At 44.1% G+C, this 27128-nt stretch overlaps 1 protein-coding gene across 2 annotated transcripts in view; it reads left to right on the top strand.

Moving 5' to 3' along the window:
• Positions 1-27128, top strand: part of trabd2a (TraB domain containing 2A) — a 244018-nt gene that overhangs the window by 182421 nt on the left and 34469 nt on the right. For both annotated transcript variants that reach the window (XM_079524601.1, XM_079524602.1), the window contains 2 exons: positions 11038-11184; positions 12362-12536. In XM_079524601.1, coding sequence (XP_079380727.1) covers positions 11038-11184; positions 12362-12536 — 322 coding nt within the window. The remainder of the gene's footprint in view (positions 1-11037; positions 11185-12361; positions 12537-27128) is intronic.

Here is a 27128-nt window from a genome sequence, read left to right as displayed (position 1 = left end):
ACATTTCAATCACCACAACCCCCAGTTGCTATGCGCGCAAACACACACACACACACACACACACACACACACACACACACACACACACCTCCAGCCTTTTTGGTTTGAGGCTGATTCCCTGTGACAACCTAAATATTTGGCCGCGTCCGGGCACCAAGGTAAATGCACCCCGCAAGAATGTTTTTACAAGGAGAGAGTGAGGTGGGAAAGAGAGGTGTGGGGGGGGGGGTGGGTAAGAAGGAGAAGGAACATTTGATAGAGTGGAAGTACATTGCCTCTAGTCTTGTTAATATTTAAATGTAAGTGCCATTCATTGGTAGCTTGGTAGCTCTTTTACACCTGTAAAACCTGTGATGTGGCAAAGTTGTATACGGTAATGGAGGAAAATATCCACAACGGTGCGAGTGGAGGATGGATGCATGGGCAGATTAGAAACATGATGGCTAGTGAGGATGACAAGGAAAGAACAGAAAGAGAGGCTTGACATAAGTGTGGTATAAATCTTAAATCATCTTCCATTGCCTTTTCTTGGATTCATCCGTGACAAAAATAGCCAATCTACAAGCGCACGAGTGCATAACTGTCTTGTACTGTTATGGCTCTCCTAAGCGTAACTGTTTTATACTCTCTTGCAGCACTCTCATTCTCTCAAGCCTTTTACTGTGTTATGGCTTTCTCTCTTAACATCACTGTCTGATTAAATCTCTCTTTTTATGTTCCTCACTCTCCCTCTTTCTCTCGCTCTTGTCTCTTTCTCACTGTCACTGCCTCTCTCCACTTTCTCCCGTGCTTGAATTAAGTTGTCACGTAGGAAATCTAGCATGGCTATTATTGCCCCATATCCAATAGCAGACAAAGGAAGGGTCCTTTTGTCTGCTATTGGCAAATTAATTAAGCTGCCTTCAAAGGCATGGGTCCACTTTGAGCTTTGCAGGGTCTGCTGTAATCCATGATGATAAGGCATTCGCACACACTCGCATACTCACACGCGTAAGGCATATGCATGCAGACACGTCTTGCACACACAGCACGCACACACACGTACGCACGCACGCACCCACGCACGCACCCATGCGCGCGCGGGGAGGTCATTAGTGACCCACGGAATGCAGGGGTCAAATCTTAAAAGACCTGGCTGATAGAGGGGATGCATGGGATCAAAGCAGAGGGGGAGAGAAAGGGAGAGAGAGATGGATGGTAGGATGGATGGAAGGAGAGAGGAAGGAGGAAAGGGGGAGAGAGAGATAGATGGTAGGATGGATGGAAGGAGAGAGGCAGGAGGAAAGGGAGGACAGGATCAAAGGAGAGGGGATGCGAAGGAGGAAAGGGGGAGAGAGAGAGTGTGAGAGAGAGAGAGAGAGAGGATTGGGGAGCGAGGGAGTGCACAGTAAAATAGTCAGACTTAATTTATTCATTTTGTAACTGCACCTTGTATGTAACCTTCCAGGTCATTACGGGCAAGGACCCATAAGGTTTACAGGTACATTTGGTTGCAAAAAATGTACACTGAACAGTGTTAAATGTACACTGGGGATTTTTACTGTGTGGACTATAGCCACTTAAGCCCCAGCATCCGTATTCTGGGGGCAACTTTAGCAGATCTACAAGCTCACATCGCTCCGCATTGTGAGCTTGTGTTTCGGCTCTAGTTTAGAGCCTTGACGGACTCCGGTCAACCAAGTAGAGGGTAGCTTAAGCCCTCATACGTGGTTGACCGGACTTTAACTTTTTAAGTGGTTAAACTTCATTAATTGGAGTCCCCCAGAGGTCTATACTAAGCCCCCAGCTCCTTACCGGCCACACCACATCTCTTTGCTCAAATTAGCAAATGTTCACCCAAGAACACGGACGCTGGCGTTCATGTGGCTGGAGCATCGGCTCTCAGTGGTTCCTGGAGGGGGTTCCAAATGAATGGACCTTAGTTTACACGTCTGTAACTTTGAGAGTGTACAAAATACAAATGGACAAATTTGTTAAATTTGTACACGTTTGCAGGGTTATTGGGGTCCTTGAAATAAAGAAGCACTAGGGGTTTAGAGGAAGGGAAGGAAGCAGGGTGCGAGATGAGGACAGGAAGTGGAAGCAGGAGGCAGAGGGGGTGATTAAGTGCAGTACAGAAGAGATGACATTCCAGACATAAGTGTGTGTGTGCGTGTGCGTGCGTGTGTGCGTGCACGCGTAAAGCAGTTTTTATCCAGTGGAGATGTCACCTGGACGACCTGGTATACAGTTTACTCTGATATTCAAATGACATTCCTTATTCAAACCACATGGTTGGCTGGGTACGCTTTGGTTCCACCTGCTCAGTTCCAAAACAGTCAATGAGGATTTAATACACGAAATGCCTCCTGAATATCTATAATGTCTGCAGTTGCCAGACGAAAAGCTAAAGTCCACATTTCACAACTGCCATGCATTCCAGTTTGGAAAGATCAAATTCAGTAGCTAACTAGAAATGCACTCTGTCGAGGTGCTTGCACACAAGTAAGGCATACATGGCCTACTTGTGCGCAGGCAGAGCGCGCAAGTACTGCTACTAACTAATGTCTATAGAGCGTTGCAGTCCCGCCCCCTTTCATGACGACGCCAGGCCCAGGAAATAGTTCCCAATGCATTTTTCCCATAGACATTTCAAAACGTATTTATATAGACCTTATAAGCGTCGTACAAAGCCAACTCTTGTCGTGACAAATCATGACAACAAACACAATATTTTGGACCAAACAAATAATTACAAAGAAGAAAAACAACAACAAAAAGTGTTGTAACCTGCCGTTTTCTTCTTCTTTCTAATTATTTGTTCAGCCCGAAAAATTGTGTTTGTTGTCATGATTTATCACGACAAAAGAAAAGCCTAAATATAAAAAAGTGCCCCCCCCCCCAAGGCTCAAGGTTATTAAAGTTTAACCCAATCTGCCCCACCTGTTAAACAGAAACGCAGTCCAGTTGCCAGAGATATGGGGCAATTGAAAGAATAAATAACCGTGGGCGCATCCATGTGCACATCGCGTGCAGTCAGAAAAAACAAAAAAGATGACGTGTTGGCACAGGTAGGGTATGCTGCTTAAAACGTAACCTGACGTTCCTGACACAGATTGTGTTAATTTTTCTGCACCATAGCAACTTTTGATAAATAACCAACAGTCCCTTATGATTTTGTCATGATTTTCGTTTATGTAATGCAAGGCTATGACTGACAATCGTTGTACATCGGGCAATTCTCCCGTTGTACGGCAAAGTAACTAGATGAAGTGGTTAACTATTAGCTGTTTCTCTAATACAGTAGTTATGTCTTGTCAGTGTATCCCAGGGCGTACCCCAAATCGGAAGTTGACAAAGTTTGGAAAATGTGATTGTTTCCATGATGAAACGGTCTCCATACATGTTGACATCCATCCACATAGCCTGTCTGTCTGTCTGTCCTCCTCCATCGTGTGTTACATCAGAATCTTTCCCAGTCCCTGGTCTGTAAAAGCTTGGCCTCGGAACAGCTTGGATCATTCTCCTGAGCACCTGATAGGCCTTGTTTTAGGGCTGACTGCACTGTCTAAGATTTCACTGATAACATCACTCATAAAGAACACGGTACCTCCCTTCGCACTCGCATTCTCTGTTTCTGTCTGCCTCTCTCTTGTCTGTATGCTTTCTCTCTCCCTCCCTCCCTCTCTCTCTCACTGAGATGTTTCTGTCTGCCTCTCTCTTGTCTGTATGCTTTCTCTCTCTCCCTCCCTCCCTCTCTCTCTCTCACTGAGATTTCACTGATAATGTCTGTCCTAGTATGGGGGATTGGTATCGTTTTGCTCTTCCTCTCTCTTGTTGGGTGTCCTGGCTCTATTATACCCTGCATTCCCCATCTCTTTCTTGTTTATACTTTCACTCCCTTCTCTTCAGGCTTCTACAGGGTGGCCAAGGTCCAAGCCATATAGATCTGTCCCTCTGTCTTTATGTATGTCCCCTCAAAAGTACACCAATCATCATCACATCTTGTGTTGCTTGCTATGTACGTGCGTGACATCATGAAACAGAACCAACTCTAGCCATAAAGAAGTCTGCACGACCTGCATGGTGATGGAAAATGACTCGTGAAGAGTGTGAAAGTAGTTGGATAGTCGTGAATATTCTCGTGAAGCACATTTTTGTTGTTATTGATGAAGTATGTGATCACTATTTCCATTTGGCCACATGAGCCATCACCTGCAGGCTGCCTGCAGGCCAGTCAATTTGTCAATGCAGGGATAAAGCCATACATCTATCGTTTTACTGTATGCACTATACAGACAACACTGCATTGTGATCATTAGGTTAATAAACCCCCCACATAGTAACACTATACTTACTATCCTTATACCGCACACTTACTATCAACAGGTTGGACAGGGAGGCCACACTGTTTGATGTCCTCTCCTCTCCTCTCCTCTCCTCTCCTCTCCTCTCCTCTCCTCTTCTCTTCTCTTCTCTCCACTCACTCACTCACCACATACAGTGCAAGGTGGACAGTAGAAAGCATAACCAGAATGCATCCAGTAGTGTGGACTTCCACCAAGGCCGTAAACATTTTCCAAATGTCTCATTTGAAAAGTTTGGCCTGAGAATTTTCTTACGCTGTTCCATCGCCCAATGTCCCACACCGAAAACGGACAATCTGTAATCATTGTAGGACAGACTTTATTCTTGGTAGCATGAATGTTTACAGCAGCACGTTTAATGTCGGTATGACTACAGGTTCAGGAGATACATTAATTCCACTTGAACGTTTGGCGTGATGGTGGTGCTAGATTAGAAGAAAGGTGTTGTGGTGGTCACCAAAATCGTCTTCATCTTAGGAGTATGAATGTTCACAGCAAATTCCATGGCAACCTAGCTGTTACTTTTCAAGCTATCGTGCTACCAGGGTGTCTTTGATTTCAGTCCGTGCTTATCCGAGACCCATAAAAAGGAGCACAGTTTACCGTTAATCGTTAGCTATCTCACTTTCCCTCCCAAATATTGCTCCGAAAAGTCTCATTTACTTTTGGTCTGGTTTACTTTGGGCTGTTGAAAGAGTCATGTCTTCGTCTTATCAGATCCCACATCGCGGCCAGCTTCGCCCTAAGAAATGTAAACAAGGTAACCTTTCTCAGCAAATACTCCCATAAGCATGTGTGTGCCCACATTCTACGACGACACGACACGAGGAAGGGCGAGGACAGCGAGAGAGTGTTTCAGCTGAACACTCCAGATCGCCACATGTGGGAATCCAGTCATGATGCTGGGCGGGCGCGCACACACACACACACACACACACGTCACACACTCACGCACTCACACACACGCGCGGGCGCACACACGCACACGGTCTCTCGATCTCAACAAGTGGAGCATTTCCATGACAAAGGGCAATTATTGACTTTCATTGGCTCCGCTCGCTTTGATATCAGTTAGGGGTGTGTGTGTGTGTGGAGAGGGGCGGGGGGAGGGGGGTTCCATGAAAGGAGTGAACAGACGAGTGGGAAAATGCACCCACTGACCCACGGCACACAAACACAACAGGGAAAGTGGGGGGGGTCACAGGAAGAAATGTCATTCGTTCAGCTTCTGTCTTTCAGGTCCTGCTTTACTGTCTGGCCCGGGACCTTCTGCCTCCCCCTCTCTCTCTCTGTTCTCTCCTGCCACCCTTAACACCCATTGCATTTCTCTACCTTTATACCTCAGACCCATCTCTCTCTCTCTCTCTCTCCCTCTTTTCTTTTCCATCTTTTCACCCCTGTTGGTATGACTGATCCTCACCGCCCACTCCTACTCCTCCTCCTCTCCCAGCCATAATTTAAGGGGCTGAAAGGCGGAGAGGAGAGGAGAGGAGGGTTGTGGAGAGAAAAAAGGGGAGACCCTGAAGATGAGGGCTTTCCTCCAGGACGCGGCACAGATGTGAAGGGGGGGGTGTGTGTGTGTGTGTGTGTGTGTGTGTGTGTTTTGTTGGAACGGAGTGTGGTGGGGGGGTACTGGCGATAGGCTAATTTGCGCGGCATAAAAGGCGGACCCCCTTTTCATATGCAGAGCACCACTTTGATGAGCGGCCCGATGAAAGCCGGAGGGAGCGGAGAGCAGAGGAGAAGGCGACAGTGGGGAGTTCTTTGTCCGCTGACAAGAAGGCATCTGCTGCGCTCAGCCCCTCTCCTCCTCCTCCTCCTCCTCTACGCTGTCGCTCGCCACAATGGAACCGGCCTAAAGAGACCCAAAGCGTCATTTCAATCTCGTCGTACGCCGGTATTGCTCAGCCCCCAAAATAGCCGATCTACCAGTTCCATAGAGCTGGTAGATCTACTAGTGGGGGGGGGGGGGGCAATATGCACCTTTGTATGCCGGAGCATACATTGAGTGACATCGAGGGTACCTTAGAAAGCACACAGAGAGGAGAAGAAAAAGCACTTGGTTTGGCTGGTTGACGTATGGGCATGCATATTAATACAGAATGCACGCTCACACTGTGCATGCGCGCATGCATACGTGCACATGTGGTCACACTACCAAAGCCGCTACACTATATATACACACACACACACACACACACACACACACACACACACACACACACACACACACACACACACACACACACACACACACGGAAGGTGCACACATTGAGTGAAACATCCCAACGTGAAGAAGATGCATGATGGGTAAACACACACCCTCTGTTCCACAGCTGACAGAACAGTTCCTCACTTTGATGGACTTATGTAAACTTGTTATGTTTTGAGGGGAGAGCTCAGTAAGAGATCAGTGGATTGGGGGGGGGGGGGGGGGGGCTGGGGGCTGGGGTGGTGTGTGTGTGTGTGTGTGTGTGTGTGTGTGTGTGTGTGTGTGTGTGTGTGTGTGTGTGTGTGTGTGTGTGTGTGTGTGTGTGTGTGTGTGTGTGTGTGTGTGTGTGTGTGTGTGTGTGTGTGTGTGTGTGTGTGTGTGTGTGCACTTACGGTTGGGATCATAGGCTGTAGGCTCACCAGGGCTCTCTCACCAAACACTGGCTGATTTCACGCTCTCACAGTGGCTGTTGCGCCACAGGGCAGCCCAGAGGGGGCTTGTCACTGCTGCGGACCACTCCAAACCCACAGGGCAGCCCAGAGGGGGCTTGTCACTGCTGCGGACCACTCCAAACCCACAGGGCAGCCCAGAGGGGGCTTGTCACTGCTGCGGACCACTCCAAACCCACAGGGCAGCCTAGAGGGGGCTTGTCACTGCTGCGGACCACTCCAAACCCACAGGGCAGCCTAGAGGGGGCTTGTCACTGCTGCGGACCACTCCAAACCCACAGGGCAGCCCAGAGGGGGCTTGTCACTGCTGCGGACCACTCCAAACCCACAGGGCAGCCCAGAGGGGGCTTGTCACTGCTGCGGACCACTCCAAACCCACAGGGCAGCCTAGAGGGGGCTTGTCACTGCTGCGGACCACTCCAAACCCACAGGGCAGCCCAGAGGGGGCTTGTCACTGCTGCGGACCACTCCAAACCCACAGGGCAGCCCAGAGGGGGCTTGTCACTGCTGCGGACCACTCCAAACCCACAGGGCAGCCCAGAGGGGGCTTGCCACTGCTGCGGACCACTTCAAACCTGAAAACACATCACCGTCCTAAAGCGCTGCTTCACAAACACCTGGTCGGGACCCATGTGCGGGTCACGGACCATTTTTTTGGGGGGGTCACGGATCGAGTAAAAATCCCATTTTCTTTTCCTACAACAAAATGGATTTTCCCCTCAAAATCCTCAGTGATTATTTAACTCTGACTAACACATTTTCAGAGTTACAAATGGCTAAATTGACACTGAGGATTTTACAGAGTAGTAAACTTATAACCTATTGGAACTCTGGTAGTGTTAAATTTACCTGTAAAGATTTTTTTTAATCCTCCGAGTTAACAAAACATCTTCCTGAAGAAGAGTAACCTTAAATCACATAGTCTAAAGTTCTGTACTATTAAGCACCTTTTAGAATTCATTGTTTCACTGTATTTGCAGAAGGCTGCAAATCTCCAACGGTAGATGGTTAGAAAAATAAATATATTACAAAAAGCAAAAGCACATTGTAAAGAGAGCGTTGGATAAAGGTGTTCATTTATTTACCATTTAACCACTTGGACACCAACATCCATATTCTGTGGGTAACTTTAGCCGTTTTCGGCAAAGACGTTTGGTGTAGACAGGAAAAAGTACGGAGACAACTCGGGTCCATTTTACTAAGTGTTTAAGACAGTGGCGTAGACTCCGTGGGGGCGGCGGGGCTTGAGCCCCCATGAGGAATTAGACCTGAATATATCATTAAGCCTACTCTATCTATGGAATATATATATTCGCCTCGGTCCGTCCCGTTTGTAGGCTACCACGCCAGGTCGCGCCGCGACCGTTCGCGCAATTCTCGTCTTTGCATTGACTTTGTATGTAATCGCGCCACTCTAACCATCCAAGTCTGAACGCACCTTAACACCTCTTTTGTCCTGGCCCGTGGTGGTGGGGGTGGACCGTGTTGCCTGTCCACTTGTACACATGCACATCAGGCATTCAATAAGCGGGGGAGCCCCCATGACGATTATAAAAACATTTTGTCTCTGGTTTAACTCTTTGAGAGTTTCAAGGATTTCTATATAGTAGGTAGACTTCTCTATGGCGTAATCCCGTTTTTGAATGATTTATTGAAAATTCTCTGTTGTGAATGTGTGACAACGAAAGACCTTCAGAGAAAGCTTGACTTGTCTGCTTCCAGGAAAAAAATGAACTGAGTTGATAAAATGTTTAGTTTTTGTGTTGGAAGCCATTTAAAAGAGCCTGCATTTACACTGGGTAGTGTTTCTAGGACAACAAAAAAAGTTATGCCCGGTTGAAGTTTTATTTTCTAAATAACTTTTTTTCTGCTGGGCGTACATAGCCATGCAATATCTAATTTTAAAGGGTGAGTTGTCTAGTTCAATTAAAATAAAATAAAAAGTTTCTCACATGTACCACTGTAGATATTTTGCCATCTATAAATAGCATGGTCAGTCATGATCAATCTGACCTATCCAGCTAAAAGTCGCCATAGCTCTGAATTGGAACATCATATAAACTCAATTCTTTTTGGGGTAAAATTAGACATTCTAACGCACATTTTGATATATACCATGTTTACATAGTCTTACCAGTACCTTGTCTATTCATGCATGTATCTCAAAAACCTGTTATGAAGAAACACAGTTTTGATAAAAAACACATCCAAGGACATTGTTTTGATATGACTTGGTGCCCATGATATGTATCAAAATAGACTTGAATGTATACTGTATTATAAAAAAGAAATTTAGTTATTACCATCTACCGTTACAGAGTAAATCACAGTTGAAACTTGCTTAGTCATATACAATAAACCTCACAATAGTGAACAAAATAGTCATGACAGGTCTAACTCATTGTAAAAGCGTCTTTTATTTTTTACGACTACTAACATAATAAAATGATAAATATTACAGAAAATAAATAGGCCTACATACAAAACAGTTACTCCTCCCCTAGCTCTGATCCATAGCTCTAAATGCGCATCCAAATGTCCCCAAACCCAGTCCTTGACGGTGTGTGTGTGTGTGAGTTAACCTGACTCCGCCAGATGGGGCAGCAGAGAGTAAACTGTGTTCCCCCCTCCTGCTCCCATCTGGGAACTCTCAGGCAGAGTTGATGCCCGGCCACAAAACGGCCTGGCCAATCAGCAGCAGCTTCTAGCAACTTCTAGCATTGGCCAGGCCGTTTTGTGGCCGGGCATCAAGTCTGCCTGAGAGTTCCCAGATGGGAGCAGGAGGGGGGAACCCAGTGTACTCTCTGCTGCCCCATCTGGCGGAGTCAGGTTATGTGTGAGTAGGCTAAATAAAAAAAACACCCAAAAACTGCCCCCCCCTGAAATGAATGAATGAATGAATCCGGTTCAGTGTCGGAGAACGCCATCGCAGTCTTGACTCTTCATCCTCCTCCTCATCTGATGCCAGTTCTAAATATATAAAAAGAAATAAAAATTTTAGCTGTAGTCAGTGCACGCTACTATTACATGGCGTTTTACCCGGCTGCTGGCGATCAAATGATTTTATTGTGCAGTGTCTTTGTGGGCCGAGTCGTGGCATGACAAATACAAATAGATGCTTGTATAAGTAGTATCACGATAAAATAATATGGCGACGTTAGAATGAAACACCAATGAGTGATCGCTGGTAATGTAGCTAGCTGCCCAGGGTATATATCCAGCACCATTGCGTCGCAATCATCCAGCAACATTGGTACTGGCTAATGCCCGGGCTTGTGGCCCGGTCAATAGCCAGTACCATTTGTGCAGTGTTTGTTAGCAACTACTACTAGCCAACAGCCAGTGGAATGTGGTGACGCGATGGTGCTGGATATACGCTGGGCAGCTACATTACCCGCGATCACTCATTGGTGGTGTCATTCTAACGTCGCCATATTATTTTATCGTGATACTAATTATACAAACATCTATTTGTATGCCACGATGCCACGATTTCGAATACAATAAAATTACCTTTTAGCGAAGGCATCAGCCTTGGTGGTAACTCCTGTGGGGAGAAGAAAAAACATTGCACACGTGTAATCCGCGAGGGTGGATGTTGCAGCCCGGCCAACGGTCTGGGACTGGAGAATGCCACTGGACACGGATGGATAATTTTTCAGATTGTTTTTTTTGCGGCGACTGCAAACCTGGCTGAAAAACTCTTCCTCCAGTGCCCACCTCGGAGGAGTCAACCAACCCCCCTGTTCACTGGGGGCTGGGCGTCAGTTTCCAATAGGAAAGCATACACGTGTGTCACGTGACACAGGTTTTCTGGGTAATGGAGTTGAAATATAAGCTCAGGAATTTAAACAGCGCTCCGGAGCATATTAATATGTTAAGATTAATAAAAAACGAGAAAGACGCCAATTGGCGTCATTGCTCTCGTCCGGAATGCTGATGATGACGCCAATTGGCGTCTTTCCCCTTCTAAGGGTTAAGAGGTTAATAATGTAATTATCATTCATGCAATATCATTGTTTGATTCTAGGTGATCTTTGCTCTGAACCAGACGTTGCTACAACAGGAGTCGTTGCGGGCCGGCAGCCTCCAGGTGCCCTACACCACGGAAGACCTCATCAAACACTACAACTGTGGAGACCTGAACTCCATCATCTTTAACCATGACACGTCACAGGTTGGTGTCTCTCTGCCTCTCACAATTTGTACAGTTGGGTGCCACCGATATTGTCCCTTATCATTTGACCCATTTAGGCCTGACCTCAAAACTTTTAAAAATCCTTCTAAATCCTGAAAAAATCCTTCTAAATTTTCACGATTTTTCAAAAATGGCAGACCTACAAGCTCGTAGCGCGCCACTCGGTGGCGCGCTATGAGCTTGTAGATCTGCTATTTTTCAATAGCTAAATTATAACATAATGTTTAAAACACCAAAAGGGGTTCCCGCCCAAAATGGGTTAACTGTCCTTTTGCGCAGATCACGCAAACCTCAGCAAAAAGAAAAGGACAATATCGATGTACATTACTGCATTGCGCATTATATGAGATAATCGCAATTGTTATTGATGATCATGATCTCAATTACTTTTGCATAATCGTTCTGTGTTCAAAAATATTCATACATTTTCCAAAAATACCTGAAATGGCACATATCCACTATTTCTTATGGTAGTACATTTTTACATTTCTCATCTACCCTGGGCATTTTTTGCTTACAATGCCTAACAGCCAAACAGAAAATGTTTGTTTCATTTTCACGTACGCTTGTCAAAAATAGCACATCTATATCATTGATAGCTTGTAGATTGTCTACATTTGGCACGCGACGGCATTTTATATGGCAAAGTATTCATCGGGCTTATCTCCGCAAGGGTTTCTCTTATACCTTCTGACAATACAACACACTTTGATGTTGTAAGAACAGTAGTTGAGCTTACGCACCTGTTCATTATTCTATCGTAAGTAGTGGTAAACTTACATTCACTTTCAGTCTAGTTAATAAGCCACGACTCAGTTTGACCTCTTGATCTTTAGGAGTGTCCCTGTGACATAACCCTTCACCTCTGACTCAAACCTCTGACCCCCCCCCCCCCACACACACACACACCCCAACCTCCCACCTCCTCCCCTTTCTGCCAACCCATTTACACTCTTCTGTGCACCCTACTGCCCTTCATTCATCCTCTCCCAACGCTCCCACTACCCTCCAGGCTCTCCTTCCCTTTACTTCTTGTCACTCATTCTTCCCCCCCAAAAAAGAAAATAATAATAATAATTGACAAGTGAATGCTTTTATAATCCCCTCTTTCTACATGTCTCTCTACCTTCTACTCTGCTACCGTGTCCAATCTCAGGTGCCCAACTTCAACAACCAGACACTGCCTCCCAGTGAGCAGGTGACAGCCCAGGAAATAGACAGCTACTTCCGACAGGAGCTCATCTACAAGCGTAATGAGAGGATGGGCAGGAGAGTCAAGGCAATGCTGGAGGAACATCCAGATAAGAGTTTCTTCTTTGCCTTTGGAGCAGGTTGGTCTACATCCATATATATATATTTTTTTATTTTTTTATTCTTTTTTTTTTAATGTATTTTTATTGAGGCTCTGAGATTTCACAACTGTTCAATCACAATTCAATGTATATAGAACCACACATTTTTCTTTTTTCAACATAACATAGGAAAACAACAAGAACCACAATACGGACATTACAATGCACAGACAAAAAACAAACAAACACAAAAAAAAAAAAAAGACAAAACCAGTACACCACAGTCTTGACATGATTACATTACAGGTCACCAGAGTCTTTGTTATTCACTACCGTTCAATAAGGTACATTGAAGCACAGTCTAGAAGGGTCCACTGTATCTAAGACTGGTTCCCATACCTTTGTGAACCCTTCCATGTTATCACGGAGGAGATACGTTTTTTCTTCTTTTTAAATGCTCTGATATGAAGAGAATCAAGTTAAAGGCACATTTGTTTGCATGACCCTTTCTGAAGTGTCGATGTGACACTTACGTTTTAGATTTCAAGCATGTTAGGCTTGACAATCTAAGGTTTAGAGGGGACAATGTTTTGTCTCCTTTTCACACTAGAATAACAAATTTGTGAATAATAATTTGAGAAGTCAGTTCATTTTATGTGAGCCTCATTTCCCCATTTCTTGGCACAAAGACTTTTGGGCAACATGCTGCTAACCAAGTGCTTGCTGTGCATCTGTATGTCCTTTGGAAAATTTAAATAAATAATAAGATCCATACACGTTTAAGTAATTGGCCCAATTTCCGTGAAAACTATTTAAAGGAAGTGAAAAAAAAAAAAAAAAACAGCACGACAAAAGGTCCAAATCACACTGTTTTCTATCACTGAAACTCAGTACTTTTAGCCAGGAAAAAGCAGTCAGTGTGCAGTTGAATGATGATGTGGTTGCACAATGGTATGAATGTGGAGTAAGACACGAAGGAAACATTTTGAGTCAGTGGCGCTTGAAGCTCACGAAGGCAACAAATGTTTTCCTGGAATATCGGAAAGTTCCCTAGCCATAAGATGCCGAACAACAGACACACACGCTCACCTTCACACAGATCCAGTTAAATTATTGTTTGAGAGAATTCCCCTCCCTTGCCACCTCTCTTACTCACTTAACTTTTTTTGTCAGTCATGTGTGTAACAGATGCATATAAAAATCTGCAGGACATTAAAGCCGGTCTTCCTCTAAGGTGTGAAACCAAAGACTTCAGAGGGATTACATCATTTTTCCCGTTAACGATGTCGAAAGAGTGGGGGAAAGAGAGACAGAGAAAGAGAGAGGAAGAAAAATGGGGTTACAAGATTTATTGGACTCTGAAGCAACTCGTGTCTAGAGAGAGGGAAGTTATCCTGCCATAATGTAGTTTGATCACTAGCGAAAGCCCGAGTGTTCACCACCTCCCTCTGGGATGGTGTTTGATAAGCAATATTTCAAGAAGTCAAACGGCTGAAACACCTTTCTTTTCACGCCGTGCCTCTGCAGGACGCTAGCCATCTATGTGCGTGTGTGTGCGTGTGCGTGTGCGTGTGCGTGTGTGTGTGTGTGTGCGTGTGCGTGTGTGTGTGTGTGCGTGTGTGTGTGCGTGTGTGTGTGTGTGCGTGTGTGTGGTTTCCGCCGGAGTTGAGGCAAACCGCTTGACCGATCAGCACCAAATGTCTTGTGCACACTGCCAGTAGGCCAGAGAAGTACACACATGTTTTATACTTTTTCACATTTCACAGTGGAAGTCAAATAGGCTCATGGTCGGCCTGAAACTGTCAATCACCCTGAAAGAGAGGAAGAGCTGCTCTGTGTGCGAGATCGTAAATTCTTTCACCCGGAAAAAATAATAAAGTTTAATTATGGGGGCCGTGAATGAAGCTTGTTTTGACCAAAAAATGCAATCTGGTAAAAGAATCTGAGATAAATGCATTTTACTAAATCTGATTAACGGTAGCAACCTAGAACCATTCATACGTTGGCGAAGAGCGCGTTCTAACAGAATCAATGAAAACGTGGTTCTGGCGTCTGGAGGTGTCAATGGCAGTCGACTGTTGGGATTTGGTCTGACGTCCAGGGCTGTCAATGGCAGTTAATATTGTTAAAAATTAAACATCTATTACATATCATTGCTCCTAACATTTTGTTGGGTGCCCTACATTTTGCTGGTGCTTAAATTAGGAGCACCAGTGCTTCAAAGTAAAAAAGAAAAAGTTAATTTCACGCCTTTATCCTTGGACGTGAAGAACTAAAAGAAACTTGAATGCCTAGTTGTGTTCGCTGGTGGAGAGTGTGATGAGATTACATTATTACACTTGACCAATACGTCTGGTGACATCGAAATTCAATGTAGTTGCTAAAACTGTGCAGGAATCATTATGAGATAAGCCTAGGCTTGTTAGTATCCGTGTTGGTGGCTTAGTTTAGAATTGGGTGTTGTTCCGCTGTATCAGTAGATCTCTGATCTCTGATCGTCTGGCCACGCAAGACTAGGCATTTCCTAATCAGATTTCTCGGATGCATTGCAGGCTCTTTCTGATCGGATAAGGCATGTTGGTGTAATTATTACACCAGCAAGTCACTCAGAGGAATTCAAATCTATTACGGTGTAATAGTTTGAATTCCCCTGCAACCACATAGCAACATCATCATCAGATCAGTAGTCCTCGGCTGATAAGAGACACGAGTTAAAACAGTGAGAATAAACACACCAGATAACAGAAGATCAAGTCGTGTGTGTGTGTGTGTGTGTGTGTGTGTGTGTGTGTGTGTGTGTGTGTGTGTGTGTGTGTGTGTGTGTGTGTGTGTGTGTGTGTGTGTGTGTGTGTGTGTGTGTGTGTGTGTGTGTGTGTGTGTGTGTGTGTGTGTGTGTGTGTGTGTGTGTGTGTGTGTGTGTGCTGATTGATGTGTATCTAAGGCAGACAGTCTTTTGTCATGTTTGTTTTGTCCCTGGTTAATGGAATAATGGCCCCCTCATCAAATCGTTATTGACACTTAAGGAAAGAAACCCAAGGACTTGTTGTAATTATTTACTCAGACGCTTGGTTTGGTGAGAGCAGGCGTGAAGAATGCCAGTCCTATGGACACCTACAAATATAATGCCTGATTTAACATTTATTGCACACTGTGTCACGCACAGAAAGTCAGCGATATCTGCTGTTTTGTAGTGTGCGACACCAGTGTTTGTTAACTACATATACATCATGCTTAAACCTCACTATGTAACTTTTTTTAATGAATACAATTACATTTAGTCCAATCTGTATGACCAGTGTGTTAAGTAAGGGATAATATCTGGCTAGGTGGTCATTGTCGGGAGATAATTCACCGACAGGGAGTTTAACCACCGAGGCGAATATTATCCCGCTTATTACATGGCTACCTAACATAAATTAATACATTGACCCAAAACACAACAAAAAAGTATTCCATAAGTTCGCGCTGGCTGCGTTTGGCCGGCTGCAGGGCTGGAGCACTGTCGGAAAACAAGGTGTGTGAGTTGTGAGTTGATTAAATAGTATCCATTTTCGGGTCCTGCTTCGTCTATTTCTCGCTCAAATGTTTTCAAAAACCTTTTTGAGAGCAATGTTTAGCTGTAAATTACATTGTGTGTCACTAGTGTGTGTGTGTGTTTACATGGCTGTCATGTTGGAAACAGCAGTAAATCAAGCGGGGCGCAGCCGTGCAGCTGGTGCTCAGAGGGTTTGATTAGGCAGCGGTCTGTTATACAGCGGAGCGGTCATTATGATGAGATAACTCACCGCTGAATTAAGCGATTGACCAATCAGAATCAAGCATTGAACCAAGCCATGTAATAATACAATATAACTTACACAATTTATTGGCGTGGTTGTACTTCGTCTTCCCACACTAGATTGTGTCAAAGGTCATGTCTCACCTACAGACACAGGATCTGACACAGATTTTGACCTGATGGTCAAGATTCAATTTATCCCCTGAGCAAGCAGGACGGCTCTATTGTATCAATGGCAAAGATTTCATCACTTAAGCAGGAAGTGAAAAGTTGCATATAGTGCAGCTTTAATTTCACACCCTCAGGAAGTCCTTTTGCACTCTTGCATGGCAAGTCCTCTCTTCACAACTTAGTTTTAGAATTGGGTGTTCGCCAACCTGCTCCCGATGAGCAGGTTGGCGCCTTACATCGGTGTTCGCACGTGTTTGAATGGCTGAATATAAATAATAGATTTTCATAAATGCAGAGGGCGGCGCCCAATAGACTGTATACACGTTCTGAATGCCCCTGCCGACAGTTTCAGTAGCGCAGCTCGAAATCTGTTCTTGAGAGACTAATTCATCGATAGCCTATACTTAAGATATATATTTTTTAAAACTGCTCTTCAAGATAAATCGATCATTTAAAAAAAAGTAATCGATGGAATAATCGCTGCGAACATACTCAATAGCTGCAGCCCTAAACTCCTGGCTTCCAAGTTGTGCTGAATGTTGCTTTGGTCAGTTGGAAGTGAAAAAGCTGCTAGTGGTGAGCGGAGAGAGGCCTTCACAGTCTACTGCTCTCTGAGCCAGCAGGAAACAGCTGAGGAAAAGCAGACACACACACACACACACACACACACACACACACACACACACACACACACACACACACACACACACACACACACACACACACACACACACACACACACACACACACACACACACGCACGTACACATGCAAGCCCTAACAAGGAGTACATTTCACTGCACGTCCCAGAGGAGCTGCCTTTACAAGGGCTTGGTCTGAAAAGGTGAGTGCGTGTGTACATGTGTGCCGGGCATACGTGCGCGTGCGTGTACATGTGTGAAACTGATACGGCCAATCAGCCCAGAAGTGCTAGCCATAGACATATGAAGGGCAAGCCTGGTCACCACATACAAGCCACTAAATAGTGTATGTCTGTATGTCTGTCCCCACCAGCCCCCCCCCCCCCCCCCCCCCCCACCCCCAACACACACACACACACACACGGAAACACGTGCAAAGACACACACACACACACACACACACACACACACACACACACACACACACACACACACACACACACACACACACGTATGTACGCTTATATACATGCCAGCCCCCAAACCATTGACGGACTAGAGTAAAATGTGTCCTTAATTATCCCCACAGGGGTCAGAGAACACACGCGCACGCACGCACGCACGCACGCACGCACGCACGCACGCACGCACGCACGCACGCACGCACGCACGCACACAGAGTTACAAAGGAGTCCATTATGTCCCTGTCCTCGACTGATCTGGAAGCATCAGCTGTTAAACTGGTTTCATCAGTGACCAATCTTGTGTGCTAATCTCAGAGCAGCGGTACGGTACCTATAGTATAGGTGGTATCCTGACATTTCAACTTTCTGCCAACATACTTCCGTTGTTTTTACAACATGACCATAGGTCGCTGACCTCCCAAAAGTAGATCAATCACGTTGAGCCCTATACCGATGTATCGGTCAGAGAACAACATATCTGGACAACATATCGGCCATTACCATTATCATCATGTTTTGAGTTGTCTTTATAGGCAAAGATTTAACACATTTTCAAAAATGGCCCATCTACAACCTCCGCTTACTTGTTTGTTTGTTCATTGTATGATTATTATTTTTTTATCCTTATCTATCACTTATCGTTAAGTAATTGATTAGAAATGTTGCACTTTTCGACAAAATAACAGTCAACATTTCAGTCAAAACATCTGTAATCGGTGCACTAGGACTCTCCAAAAATTGGGATTGACATTGAACCCACAAATCGGGCATTGGTCGGTCTCTACAGTCACACTCATGCCACTACATGCATTATCACATTATGTCACAAAACAGAATCACCTTGCCTGGGCTGGTGGACAAAAAAGGGAAACTTATGAAGAGTGTGAAAGTTGGGTTGTTGTGTTGAAAACATTGACATTTCTTTTGGCAAATCTCTTAGTTAAACCAAAAAGAAATCTTTGAGGAATCTTTGTTATTTGTGATGCATTTATAAAAATGATGTTTCCATTTGGCCAAAGGAGACAGACTGTCACCACACTAGTCAACATGCCCACAAGCTGTCAGTTTGTCAATGTGGAGAAAGGCTATGAAATTAAGTTAGACACAGCTAGAGTAAAACAATGTTATTTTTCATAGTACTGTATTGACTAGCCAACCTCTCGTATCAATATACCAGGGCTGGAGTTGCTGTGGAACTTCACCGCAGACATGTTTCATGTTGCTCTTGTAAGTTCCAAATGGCAAGAGGTCCAACAATGGCAATCACAAATGCATCCATGTAGAAAAATACTGCAACAATAAAACACCACAGTATGTTATATGTTTACACCAGTGGTCCTAAAGTGGGGTCCAGGGACCCCAGGGTCCTTGGCGGGGTTGCCAATCTACAGAGATCTGCTACCTTTGCTATTTTTTGCTAGCTTATGGAGCAAGCTGGTCCACTTTCAGTCTTTTTCTTGATTTTCTCCTCATTGGCTGACCTTTAGTTTATGGAGCAAGCTGGTCTACTTTCAGTCTTTTTCTTGATTTTCTCCTCATTGGCTGACCTTTAGTTTATGGAGCAAGCTGGTCTACTTTCAGTCTTTTTCTTGATTTTCTCCTCATTGGCTGACCTTTAGTTTATGGAGCAAGCTGGTCTACTTTCAGTCTTTTTCTTGATTTTCTCCTCATTGGCTGACCTTTAGTTTATGGCGCAAGCTGGTCTACTTTCAGTCTTTTTCTTGATTTTCTCCTCATTGGCTGACCTTTAGTTTAAGCCAATTCGGAGACCGCTATCCCTTCCCATATTCTGAATGGGCGTAAGAGCTCCGGTCACAGAATTTGATGCCGCCCAGGCTATGGGGTCACAACTGCCGGTGCTACATAAAGAGGGAAATGTGCATTGTTCAATAATCTAAACGTGTTTTTATTTCATTGATGAATGGCCAAACAACACAGTTTAGAGACCACCCCCCCATCTGACAACGTGGTCAGCGGTCCATCCGATACAGTAGCCTAGTTGAATTATTAGATCATTAGAAACTCTGCAGCCGCAATGAGTGTTTCGTGTTTGAAGATTATTGCCAATGATGACATGCACAAAATAAGGATGCCAAGTTGAAAGTGATCACTATAGTTTCACCAGCTTGAAGATGTGACAATGCCATGTACTGAATAAGAATGGCTATTCAGATCATAGGTTTCACTCTGCTGAAATTGCCAGGTGCTTGACTAATAGCAGCTGATTAGATTGATAAATAATTTTAGGAAAGATGTATTCCGTATCACAGTGTCTTGCTTATCTAAAGTAAGATTTGAATGGTGTCTCACTATACAGAGAAAGCTTTGTCCTTAAACTTCACACCTTGCAGAACTAGTTATTGATAGTTTAAGATTGCGTATAGGACACTTATTTGAATGTTAAAAGTAATTCATTGTAGTAAGATAATTAACACAAGCTAAAACCTTATCAGCTCCCCAGAAAAAGAAAAAGAAACACTTCACTCTAATACACAATCGATTGAGGATAATTGGTTTTGAGTTTGTTGAGAGGAGAACCACATATTTAGAATATTTGTCTTCCCAAGTAATGAGCCCATTAGCCTGGAGCGCTAGCCAACAGATGCCGGAATGACAATTATTGTGAAAATTGTTGAGGCATATCATTTTCGTCTCCAATTCAATAAGCCCTATTCCATGACAAGGTTGCAAAATATTTTCTACAATGTCCCAGGCTGTTGATGCAAATAAACTAAATCTGCTAAATCCGTGAAAACAAAATAAACAAAAAATAATTTACATAATTACCAGGCCAAGAGAGCATCGGAGTCTGATGAATTTTAAGTATAACAACGGCTGGATAGATAGTGGAATACCATTCTCACAGTTCACCACAGAATTGGACCAGGCAAACGGTAATATCGAAAACTCCAAACTGGATAAACAAGCCATTAATGTTTTTCATTCTCATGTGGTTTCATTTGGGAGGGAAATATGTAGAGCTTCTTGTCTTCAGAAGCTGTTGAGGGAGAAAACATTCTGGTTGACTATTATAGGCCAAGCCAAAACTACCATTCTCTTGATTGACTTCTCGTGCATTTTCATTACACGTATACGCACGCACGCACGCGGGCGCGCACGCGCTCACGCACGCACGCACACGCACACACTTGTGAGTAATGGAAGTGCATGAAAAGTCAATATGGCACCCACCCATCATATCGTAGCTTCCAGGTATTAGAGATGTTTTTCCAGTGGTTTGGTGGACTGGTGGTCAGTCGCTGTCAGTAGTGGTCACTGGTCCCGATGTCAGCTCAGAGCCACAGACATTTTCTCTCTTTCTCTCTCTCATATACAGCAGTATGCACACACACACACACACACACACACACACACACACACACACACACACTAGCACACACACACACAATAGCACACACAATAACACAGATACATTAACAGACACACAAACCTTCCTTCCTCTCCATATTCCTTTCTAATCAGCACGTGCGCCCACGCGCGCGCGCGCGCGTGGGCACACACACACACACACACACACACACACACACACACACACAGACAAGCCCATTCATTTGCCTTCGTTGGAACCACTGTAGCTGGCAGTCGGAACACGTTGAGGTTAACAGATTGATGCTTGTTGTCCCAGTAACACACACTCACTTTAAGCTCAGGGTATCTGCCTAAGATCTGTCTGTGTCTCACTTAGTAATCCTATCCACACTGGCAAATCCTCTGTGAGGGTAAAATGGCACCAAATGGACCTGGAAGGACGGACACGTAAGGGTCCATTCGGTTACATTGGTACACAGATTTACAAATGTATAGATCAACCCTTTTTCTACCCACAGTCTTTACAGACTTGAATCTCATCTGTGTTACATGATGGGATACAGCAGAGAAAGAGAGACAGAAGTGTGAGTTGTAACAGTGGTGAGTTGGAGATAGTTGAACATCGCAATAATAGCGTTCATAGGAGATCAATTCAGTGTGCGGTGTAAGGTATACCACAGAGACAAAACTACTTTGTATGTGGATTCGTCTAGTTACTTAGGGAACCTTCAGTATAAATATAACAAACAATGGCAGCAAGGTCATTGTTCAAAGGTGAATGATCAGTCCGTTCCATGTAGATATAGGTTTTCTTTTATGACATAGACAGTAGGACCACAGATAGAGAGTCAGCACAGGAAGGAATATGAGTAACGGTTCCGGTGGGATTCAATCCCATGCAGGCTTGGGTATCACTATCTATGCGATCTCTGAGACATGGGAGAGCAGAGTCATAACCTTTGATTCATTTTGATTTTGATTCACCTGATTATGCATATTGATATTTGAACAATCCTTACTTACTGGCTCAAGTAAGTAAGGTACGTGAGTTAACATGTATAGCCATTGTAACGTTTTGTTGAGCCTCCAATTATTTAAGGGGCACTCATTTTTAACGTCTGTGTTTTTAGTAGTACTACAGACAGATAAAGCATGTTTTAATGGACAGGTCATAGACTAGTGTATTATACTAAACGGCAATAGTCCTGGTCTACATTTAAAAGTATGAGGTGCTCGACTGCCATGTCTTTCTGAACATTACTGTAAGTAAATACCTCCTAAAAATTTGTCTTTCCCCCCCATCTGTTTGTCTGAAATACCACGGCCATCACTCACAGTAAATGATGATGTTGAAAAAGTGCTGTATGTTCAGACAGGCATATGGAACCGGTTATTGCTTTGGTCTATGGGTACAGTAACCCAATCCATGTATACAATCTGAACCCATGTTCCCTTTATAATCTCTGCCATACCCTGGCACTCTTGACTTTAATAAAATGATGTGTTTACATATCGCTGAGGGCTGAGGGCTCCATTTCTGCCGGCTCGTACAAATTCCTTGTTCTTTCTTTCTTTCTTTCTTTCTTTCTTTCTTTCTTTCTTTCTTTCTTTCTTCGCCTCCAGAACATGCAGGCTGAGGCTGTACATACGTCCATGTACATTTCAGTCTCATCTGTGATGTATACATAGTTGCATGCCACTGTTACTAGCACACCCAAAAAGGGCAGATCTACAAGCTAACAATGCATTACATTGTAGATCTGTACTTCTGCTTGTAGATCAGCTATTTTTGGCGTGCAACACGGTACGCAACGCAGTATAAATCAGGCATAAGCCCTCACTGCTTAGCACATCATGATTCTCCTCAAACTCTGCTCCCAAACCACAAATTTAAATATTTGCGGCGGTGTAATTGCCAGTGTGGTTGACAGGCCCTAACGTTTACTGTACTTTGAAATGTTTGACTCGTTTCACAGACAATTAGTTTTGCCTTTGGATCCCTCCCTATTTAGGCTGGTAGGGCCACGCTAAAGTGAATACCCCCATGGTTAGTGAACTGTTTAGTGTGGTCGGTAGGCAGTAATACATGGATGGCTTGGCCTGCTTGAACTGCGGCTTAAAGGCGAGGGTTGACGTGCGTTCATAACTCACATGGAGTACCTTGACTTGTCAGTGTGTGGCCAGTGCTGGGGTCTCGCGCCGGGAAATAGTCACTTAATGCTTGCTGAATCCACTGTGTTTACATTGAGTAGGGTCAGTGCCACTTTAGTGTTGCATTGACAGAGTTAAAGCAGCTTCTCGGGAACACAAAAGGCGTATATAACCTAACTGCAAAACTAAAAGTGTTGAAAAACAGCTCACTGTCTTGCATTAGAGGTGATAGATTCTTTTAACTGATTTGTGGTGTGGAGTCAGCACTGCTTCGGCCTGTGGTTGTTGGCAGGTTTTCCAGACAGCTGTGTCTGTCAAATACGGAACACAGAGAATGAATCATTAACTTGAACTGTGTTGATATTTGGCGTGTGAGATCGTATGGATCTCTTTTGCTGTTGACTACTAAGATAATAAAAAGTGGCTAATTCAACGGGTGCTCGAACAAAAAGAACAGACTGCATAATACAATAAGTCTGCACACCGTTTTGAAAGCTCACCAAAAATGTTATTTACCAAGGCGGGGAAAAAACACACAACGTTTCTGCCTCTGTGGCCTTCGTCAGGTATATTGACTTGCCATATATACCTGACGAAGGCCACAGAGGCCGATAGTTGATAATTGTTAAAGGACCACTTCACCACTTTTCAACTTCTCTTCCTATAATTGGTCCTAACTAATGTTCATGATAAAACACCACCATTTTTTCCTACTCAGTCTGTGTCTCATAGGAGGGCTGTGGGCAGTTCAGAAACCCGTCCACCAGTGACATCGATGGTGAATCCAAGCTAATAGAAACGGCAGGCTTTATTTTCCTGAAAAGTTGCAATGCAAAAGTTGAAGCCATCATTCTCACGATAATAGAAATCTAAATATATTTTAAAACAAATCTTGTTTAAAAGAAAATCTGCCTAATGATGATGTCACTGGTGGACGGGTGTCCGAACTGCCTTAAGCCCTCCTATGAGACACAGACTGAGTAGGAAAAAATGGTGGTGTTTTATCATGAACATTAGTGAGGACCAATTATATGAAGAGATGTTGAAAAGTGGTGAAGTGGTCCTTTAACGTTTTTGAAACGTAATGGCCAAAATAGGAGCGCTAGGTTGAAAGTAGTTTGTGATTTTTTTAAATATTTAAACAATTGAACATATAAGAGCTTGTGACTAAATAACTACATTTGGATCCATTGGAACAAACGTTGTTTTTTTCCTCCCATTTCCTGAAAAGTAATGTTTTTGGACATACAAGGTTTCCCCCCTGACGGCGCCGATCTATTTTCATTCCAAGCACTACATGATCAAGGCTCCTGCCCCCCCGGTCTCTTGTTTTCTCCCAGACGGTGTGAAATTCAGAAACACGGAGCATTGTGACAGCACCCTGGCCTCATAAACAGCTACTTTACAACTGTTTGGTGCAGTCGCTGACATGAGTCCACTCATGTCAAACGGCACCATTAAAAGACAGACCGACCACACACTTTCAGTCCAGGCCAGGGCTAAACCAACAGTCCTAGATCTCGCTTGAAATTTACCAGCAGTCCCGCTGTGTGCGGGATGTACGTTAACCTTGTTATCAGTTTTACTTTCAACATGAACTTTAATTGGATTCATTTCCAAAGATTTAAATAATGTAGTCCTCCTGGCAATGGATATTTCGTTTGCATACATTCTTGTTGCACTTTGAAACTCGTATTAAAAGTCAGCAGTTACTCTCATTGCCCTTGTCGTTGGTTATTTAGAAGAAATGTCAGGTCCATATGGGACTGGCCTTTATGGAACATTTCTATCCAGGACTAGGTCTTTAGTACAAGCAAACCATTGGCACCAGATGGACCATTCGATGATGACAGAGCTCTTCACTCCTCTAGATTTATGGTATGTGATATACTCTGTCTGTCTGTCTGCCTGCATATCTGTCTTGTGTTTGTCTGTTCTGCCTAGATGTCTTTCTTTTTTGTTTCCCCTTCCAGCCTAAAACCACCTGAACAGTTAATCACTTCTTCCTGGACCCCTGATGAACCCCTTTTTCAAAGTAGTTAGGTGTTATTTCTCTTCAGAAGTTATAGTGCATTTTTGCCTACCGCCACGTTTCGGTGCGAAAAGTTAATGGGGCATCCTTTCCACCAAAGTTTTGTGCAAATCCGGTCATAACTGCCTGAGACATCCTCTGCTAACAGTCAACTAACGTCTGACGCACAGAGAGATGGGGCCAAAAACATGACCTCCTTGGTGGAGGTAATCACACATTTAACGTCAGAAGGACGTTAAAGTGGGAAGATAACAGGGCTGTGCATTCTGTGGCCACTCCTCTACCTGTCAGACCCCATTCTGTCTCAACCTTTGATGGACGTGATATACTGACCAACTGTCACTATATGCCCGACTGTCTGCATCTTTCCCCTCTTTCTTCTGACCATCTGCATGCCTGTGGTCTTAAGTCTTACACAAGACTTGTTGAAAGTATGTAAAAAAAAAAAAAAAAAAAAACCCAGAAAGAAACGCTACAATGAATCTGTTGCATATTAAATATCCCAAGAAATCACCCATGAACATGAATGGGCATATTAACACTGTGTTTATTGTGACTCTTGAACTCGCCGAACCCCTCTTGGTTTCTGAATTTATGGGATGTTAAAGCATGTCAGTAGGTCAGCCGCGCTGTGGCAATGGCCTATTAGAGAGATGAGTAGCTGTTTTCTGTTTTGTTTTTAGTTTGAAAGTTGCAATCCAGAATTTTTTTTTGTTGAATAAAACTGTATTTCAACAGGTATCTCTATGGTAGAATATGTTAATACAGCAAACAAAAAGGTAGGAACGCGCACCAAAAGTAGGGAAGTGCTAACCACGGGAGACAAACTTTAAAATAGAAAGGAGAGGTCGCACAGCTCGTAGTCACGATGCCAAAAATACTTTTTATTGGGTTACCAACATTTCGACAAACAAATTGCCTTCTTCAGGGTATGGAATATACAGCATAACTTTGGTCTCCCTGTTCTATGGAGAAATGTAGATCCTGTGGATTGGTGCGACAATGACTGTTGAAGAGGTATTGCATGTAGCTCAAAGCGTAATATCTCCTCTTCCCAGATGTTTTTTTTTATGTCTTAGCTAAGCAGAGATGTTGGCAGGCATGGGGGACCTGGGTTCAAATCCCTGGTAGTATATGAATATTACTGATTTCAGCCATACACACTTCAGTGGGGTTATTGAGGCAGGGGTTGAGTGTTGCTCATTTGATTAACTCAACTGAACAGCAATTAAACGGGTACACACTTTTCCGTGCACTTGGGTCCAGAAATCCCAAAGCCGCATATATACTATATAATGTTATACGTTTGTGTACCTAATAGACAGATCTACAATGTCACGACACATTGTATCGCACGCTTATCAATTTAAAGCGGGTGGAGAGTGACATGTACGCCGAATGATGAATTAGGCTTGAGCGAGGCTGAGGTGCGTTTCACATAACCCATGTGTCTCTCTTGGTCACGTAGTGAGTGCTTGTCACAACAGGCTGTTTGTGATTTATTGAAAGAGTTGAACTTGGCTGAACTCCTCACCCCTGACCCCATTCAAGCCTAGCAGTATTTCCTCGTGCACCTGGAACAGGCTCTTTATGTGCTAGCCCAGGGGCTAAACTTTCATTTGGACCACAAATACCTTCCTTGCGCCCATATGAAAGAGGGGGGGGGGGGGGGGGGGGGGGGGGAGAAAATTACATATCTAGTGTTGCGGCAGCAGTGAGTCTATTGATGACTCTGAGCGGGAATTGTTATGAAGGAGCTGTCCCTTTTCATTTTGGGGCGGGAGACATAAAGGAGAGCTCAAACTGCCCAGAGGGGAAGTAAGAGATAGACATTTAGAGGAAAACACAGCTCGGGTGATATGTGGCTCTCGCTCTCTCTCTCTCGCTCTCTCTCTCTCTCTCTCTCTCTCTCTCTCTCTCTCTCTCTCTCTCTCTCTCTCTCTCTCTCTCTCTCTCTCTCTCCCTCTCTCTGTGGGGATATTGAATACTTTTTGGTTTTGTTGGGCTGAAGGGGGAAGTTCTCCGGTTGCCTTCATGAATGAAAGCTTATTTTGAGCTTTCCTT

This window comes from Electrona antarctica (assembly GCF_951216825.1).
Source record: "Electrona antarctica genome assembly, chromosome: 16".
Taxonomy (NCBI): domain Eukaryota; kingdom Metazoa; phylum Chordata; class Actinopteri; order Myctophiformes; family Myctophidae; genus Electrona; species Electrona antarctica.
The sequence above is the reverse complement of the archived record's forward strand: the minus strand, read 5'-3'. Positions and strand labels throughout refer to the sequence as shown.